The sequence below is a fragment of the Trachurus trachurus genome (assembly GCF_905171665.1).
Source record: "Trachurus trachurus genome assembly, chromosome: 19".
NCBI classification, from domain to species: Eukaryota; Metazoa; Chordata; class Actinopteri; order Carangiformes; family Carangidae; genus Trachurus; species Trachurus trachurus.
This window is the reverse complement of record NC_139913.1, coordinates 4,645,103-4,651,296: the sequence shown is the minus strand read 5'-3', so window position 1 is coordinate 4,651,296 and position 6,194 is coordinate 4,645,103. Positions and strand designations below refer to the sequence as shown.

At 47.7% G+C, this 6,194-nt stretch overlaps 2 protein-coding genes across 2 annotated transcripts; both read left to right on the top strand.

The window, feature by feature from the left end:
* Positions 1 to 811: 811 nt before the first annotated feature.
* hoxb6b (homeobox B6b) lies at positions 812 to 2,805 on the top strand (the record flags this gene model as incomplete). The annotated part of the gene is made up of 3 exons (XM_083993713.1): positions 812 to 1,289; positions 2,396 to 2,428; positions 2,531 to 2,805. 3 exons carry the CDS (start codon positions 812 to 814, stop codon positions 2,803 to 2,805), a joined length of 786 nt encoding a protein of 261 aa, XP_083849839.1.
* Positions 2,806 to 4,064: 1,259 nt separating this feature from the next.
* On the top strand, positions 4,065 to 5,900 carry hoxb5b (homeobox B5b; the record flags this gene model as incomplete). Its single annotated transcript, XM_083994052.1, is given in 4 exon segments — positions 4,065 to 4,085; positions 4,087 to 4,134; positions 4,136 to 4,901; positions 5,653 to 5,900. Coding segments are annotated over 4 exon segments (1,083 nt in total).
* Positions 5,901 to 6,194: the final 294 nt, after the last annotated feature.

Sequence of the window (6,194 nt, the reverse complement as noted above, 5' to 3'; positions counted from 1 at the left end):
GCAGATCGGGACTGAGTCAGATCCACGGTGGTTTATCGGTGTGTTTGAGAGTCACAGTGGATTATTGGAGTGGAGGAAGAGGAGGAGGAGGATGAAGATGTTGCCTTGTAATTTGTGCGTAAAAGGAAACAAGACGCAGAGTTTTACGCGTCACTGTCCTGTTGGTTTTTGTTGTTTTTTTTCTTCCTTTTTTGTGCATTTTATGAGTGAGTGTGTGAGACAGAGTTCGTGTTTGTGCGTGTGTGTGTGTGTGTGTGTTTCACTGCTGCATTTGCATGCTCACACACACACACACACAAACACACACACACTTCATATTCATACATGTAGTGTCGCCTCGCTTCTGTTTCTTACACTATTTCTGAGTGTGTGTGTTTTGGTGAGTCGCAGCAGCAGCAGCATCCTCTCTCTTTCTTTCTGTGTGTGTGAGCGTGCGTAAAGACCGACAGGCTCGAGCGCTTCATTTCGACTCACCGGGGAGACCCCCCCTCTACCCCCCCCCCCCCCCCCCCCTCCCCTGCATGCATGCGCGCAACAAGAGCCCCCCATGGGTGCAATAGTGGAAAGCACAGGACGGCGCTGATTGGCCAGCGGTGGATCAGCTGGTCCACTTCCCCTCTCCGTATAGTCAGTGGCACCTCTCAGCCTCCCCCCTCCCCACCCTCCCTTACACCCCCTCCCCTCCTCACCCCCCTCCCCCGCTCAGCAAAAACCAAATCTCCGATAAAGTAATGGCAAAACCACTTGGACTATAAAAGACAACAAATCATATTCCTCCGGAGTATATAGCCTACACCCCGTTGTCCACCCAATGAGTTCCTATTTTGTTAACTCAACTTTTCCCGTGTCTCTACCGGGAGGACAGGACTCTCTCCTGGGTCAGATACCGTTATATTCCTCGGGATACACCGATCCGTTAAGACACTACTCCAGCGCGGCCACGTATGGCGCCGCGGCGGCCAACATGCAGGAGAAGGTTTACCCTGCAGCGGCGGCGGCGGCGTCCTACTACTACGGCCGCGCTGGGGGCGCCGCGGCCACCGCCTGCAGCGACTACAGCGCCGCTTTCTACAAGGACGCGGCGGAGGGCTCGTGCGCTTTCTCCGCGAGCCGCGACGTCGACCAGCCGCTGTTTGTGAGTGCGGAGCATCAGCAGCAGCATCAGCAGCAGCAGCAGCAGCAGCAGCGGAGCAGCAGCAGCAGCAAGGCGGAGGGACCGGAGCACATCGACGACAAATCCTCCACACTCATCTACCCGTGGATGCAGCGGATGAACGCGTGCTCCGCTGGTGGGTACCGACACACGCATAAACACACACAAACACACACATGAAGTGAGAGTGGGTCAGTTTTACCTGTGTGTGTTGATGTTTAACGTGATGACACTTCTACAGCTCTTATACACTGCACACTAGGCTGGCTTTGTAGTGTAGTATACTGTACTGCCTCATCTGTGTTTATTTATTTCGTATTGTCCCTTTATTCTATGTACTCTTCTGCGTTTTAACTGTTTTAACTGTTTGGATGAGAGAGACAGACAGCTGCATTTCCCTACTGGGATTAATAAACTATCTATATATTTATCTATCTATCTGTCCATCACACAACTTGAGAGTTAGTTTGTGATCGCACCGATTACGCACGGAGCTCCACGCGCCTCCAGGGCTCAGGCTGCTACATCATCACCACAGCATACACAGTCTACATACACGCACGCGCATTTACGCACGCACGCACACGCACATGCATGAATACATAGGTCTACATACATAGAGACAGACAGACTGACTGACTGGGCCTGCAGAGCTCCAGCTTGGAAACATGAGGTTCTCGTCACATGGCTCTTTCACTCTGGGCCTCACACACACACATACACACAATATACACACAATACACACACACTAGAGGCCAAAAATCAAAACAAACACACACACATAGCCTATACTAATAATAAAATCATAATAAAATCTCAGTTTCATTGAAGCAACCACACGCAGCTGAGTGAACTCTATAACGTCACTTTTACGCAGCGCATGCAGGATGAGCTGGCTCCATTAATGACATCATCATTAGGGAGAGAGTTTTTATTAATTAAATATGTGTAGATATCATTGTGATCTGACTGTGAGGCTGTCAGAAGACACAATGAGGACACACGACGAGAGGAAACTACAGGAGATTCATTAACAAAAGGAAGAAGAGGAGGAGTGCGTCTTCCTCTGATGAGCGCAGGAGGAAGAAATATTAAAATATAAACAATTCAAAAGAGTTAATGATTATATTGTTTGGTTTTTTCTTTCTCTCAATGATTTAGAGCTAAATATTCTGTGTCTGTTATTATTGTGAGTCTGTGCTGTAGAGCTTTGTAACACACACTGTATTGTTATGTTTGCAGATACACCACTACAGATTTTCAGTGCAGTTTCAGGTAGACTCTTCTCCTACACTTTAGAAAATTAACAACAAAAAAAAGAAAAAGAAAAAGAAACGTGTAATGATTAACGTGTAATGGATGTGTTTCTCCGTCCAGGTCCGTTTGGCAGCAGCGGCCGCCGGGGCCGACAGACCTACACCCGCTACCAGACCCTGGAGCTGGAGAAGGAGTTCCACTTCAACCGCTACCTGACCAGGAGGCGCCGGATAGAGATCTCCCACGCGCTGTGTCTGACGGAGAGACAGATCAAAATCTGGTTTCAGAACCGCAGGATGAAGTGGAAAAAGGAGAACAAACTCCTCAACCCGTCAAAGAGCCCGGAGGAAGAGGAGGAGCAGCAGCAGCAGCAGCAGGCGGAGAAGAAGAGTTAAAAAACTAAAAAAAAAACACAAGAAAAGACTCTTTCTCTCCTCTCCAGAATAAAAACTGGTGTATTATTTCTTTGTAGATAAAAGTGCTAGAGACGTGTAGAGTGATAGATTCACTTCAGTGTCTGCACGGTGACTGTGGTGCGTTAGTTTCAACCAGGTCCTCCTCTGTCCGTCCTTGTGCTTGTGCGTGTTTTATTTAGGGGACTATGCAAAAATCCATCCGCCAAAATGTAAAAAAAAAAGAAAGAAAAACTTCACCTTCACTGTTTAGTTTTTGAAAAATGTTGTTACCTCATCATCATCATCATTATTATTATTATTATTGCTTTTATTTTTGACATTAAAGAGGCCTTGTGCTTCCTGTACATGTTGTGCTGTAGCTGTTCTATAATAATGAATAATAATAATGACAATAATAATAATATTAATAATAATAGTGTGGGCTCGGTGTCTGCAGCTGGATTTGTACAGATAAGAAATGTTACATGTTATTTATTGTTGTTCATGTGTTCGATGCACATCTGGATCTATGTGTGCAATATTTTGTTTAGGAAAAATTGTACATAGAAAAATAAAAAGGCTTTTTGATGTAAAAATATTGGAACATCTGGTTGCGTCTTAATGTGTTCACGCTGCAGAGAAACAAAAGACCTCGTGTTATCATTTTCATTTTAATATTATTAATAGACCCTATTATTATCATAGTGGGAGCTGAGCTGCTTCTGGAGCTGCACAATAAAATAAAATAAAATAAAAACAATAAATCCACATAAAGGTGAAGCCTAAAGAGTAAAAATAACTTCCGGTTTGACACTATGGGCGCGTGAAGCTGCCACCGTTATGTTACCTGAGCCTTTTGTGGCCTGTGTGTGTGCGTGTGTGTGTGTGTTATCAGTGTGTTACATAAATGATCGATGACTCCGCGGTGAGGCCCTGACAGACCCCCCCACCCCACCCAACCACCCCCTCCCTCCACGCGCAGCTCGGATCGCGCGCAGCTACCTCCTCTGTCCGGAAGATGGCGCTCTCTGCCCACGCGCGCGCAGGGCTCTCGCGAGGCGCAGCGGGGAGGCACCCATTGACTGGAGCCTAACGACCATTATTTCGTCATCATTTGTAACCATGGAGCATGAATTACCTCTTGAAGTCATCAGTGAGGATTTACGACTGGTCAACAAAGGCACGTGATTCCCGAACGCTCTCCCATATTTGGCCGCATACCTGGCAAAGTACAGTAGAGGCTTCATTGCTTATAATTCATGATTGCGTCCATAAATCGTTGCAAGCACACAGGATTATAGCGACAAAGATCTACAAATCGAGGCTTTAAAAATCCAAGCAAATGAGCTCTTACTTTGTAAACTCGTTCTCAGGGCGCTATCCAAATGGCTCCGACTATCAGTTACTAAATTATGGGACTAACGGCGCCGTGAGCGGCTCCTTCAGAGACCCCGGCGCCATGCACTCCGGGTCTTTCGGCTACAACTACAATGGCATGGACCTGACGGTGAACCGGACCAGCGCCGGCAGCCACTTCGGTGCCGTGCAGCAGCAGCAGCAGCAGCAGCAGCAGCAGCGGGAGGATGCCCGGGGATTCGGTCCGGACGCCCGGTACAACAACAGCAGCAGCAGCGGGAGCAGCAGCAACAGACAGACGCCCGGTGGTAACTGCTCGCTCTCGTCTCCAGACCCGTCGGTGCCACAGTCGGTGCCACAGTCGTGCGCCTCGGCTGGAGGGAACCGAGACCCGCTGGAACTAAAAAGCGCCTCTCCGCCGTGCGACCGCAGCGCCAATTCAAGCGGCAACAGCCTCAACAAAAGCAGCAACAGCGGCGGAGGAGTTGGAGGTGGCGTTCATTTCACGGAGATCGACGACGCAACCGGAGCCTCTGAGACCGAGGAAGGAGGCGCGCACAGCAGCGGCGTCTCCATCTCCAGCGCGGCGGCGGCGGCGGCTTCCCGGGCGCAGCAGCAGCAGCAGCAGCAGCAGCAGCACCAGGAGCCCAACGCCACCTCCTCCTCCACACCCACGTCTAATGATTGTGGCCAAACACCACAAATATTCCCCTGGATGCGGAAACTGCACATAAGCCATGGTATATTACACACATTTACACATCATCTCTACTATAATATTTAGTTTGTGAAGGTTGAAAGTGTGTGTGTATGTGTGTGTGTCACGCTGGCGGCGCCATAAATCTGTCAGGTGGTGCATGAGTGAGCGGAGGAGAGAAGGAGAGAAGGAGAGAAGGAAGGGAAGAGAGGCTGTGGATGGTTGTGGAGTTGGGGGGTGATGAAGAGGTGGTGGGGTGTTAGGGAGCTCTTTATGGGACTGTGGCCGCCGCTGGGGCGCAGGTTAACGGCTGTGGAGCCTCATGAAGCCGCGGCAGGAGGAAGAGGAGGAGGAGGGAAGAGGAGGAGGAAGGAGGTGTTGGTGTGATGTGGATTTTAGGTTGTGTGTTTATTCTAAAGGTTTAGGATCTACAGTATTTAAGGGCGTGAGGAGTTGTGTTATTGTTGTTATTGTTGTTACATGTCGTGTTGGTTGCATTGGATTGCATTGCTGTAGCATGCATGTCCCCCCTCCTCTTCCTCCTCCTCCTCTTCCTCCTCTTCTTCTTCACCTCCCACCTCTTTACTGCATCATGTTGTGACCTCTTTAGAAATGATCCTGCAGCCAAATCCTGTGCAAAAATACCACAAACTATACTACTCTTCTCCTCCTTCTCCTCCTCTCTTCTATCTCTGTTTCTTCTTATTCTTATTCTTCTCGGTGCAGTTTCTAATTCTGTGGCTTTTTTCTTGTTATTTAAAAAAAAAAAAAAAAAAAAATCTACCTATTTGTAGATATGACTGGACCAGACGGGAAAAGGGCCCGAACCGCGTACACCCGCTACCAGACGCTAGAGCTGGAGAAAGAGTTTCACTTCAATAGGTACCTAACCAGACGGCGGAGGATAGAGATAGCCCACGCCCTGTGTCTTTCCGAGAGACAGATCAAAATCTGGTTTCAGAACCGCAGGATGAAGTGGAAGAAGGACAATAAACTGAAGAGCATGAGTCTCGTAACAGGAGGCAGCGCCTTCCACAACTGAACAACTTCTTTTTTCTGTTTTTTGATTGTTTTTTTGTTTTTTGGGAGGGAGAAGTGAAGTAAAGTAAAAGAAAAATAAATAAAAAAGAGGAATAATTAATGAAAAAGAAAGAATCCATGAGTACTGTACAAGCTCTTGACAGCGCAGCACCTTCAGCATGCTATTGTGATAGATAAAGAAGAAGTATCCTGTGGTGTTAACATGCCATTTTTTTTTTTAGTTTACTGTTATACTGTTGTTACTATGATGTAGTTAGATGGAAGAAAAAGAAAAAGATGTAAATATCATTCCTGG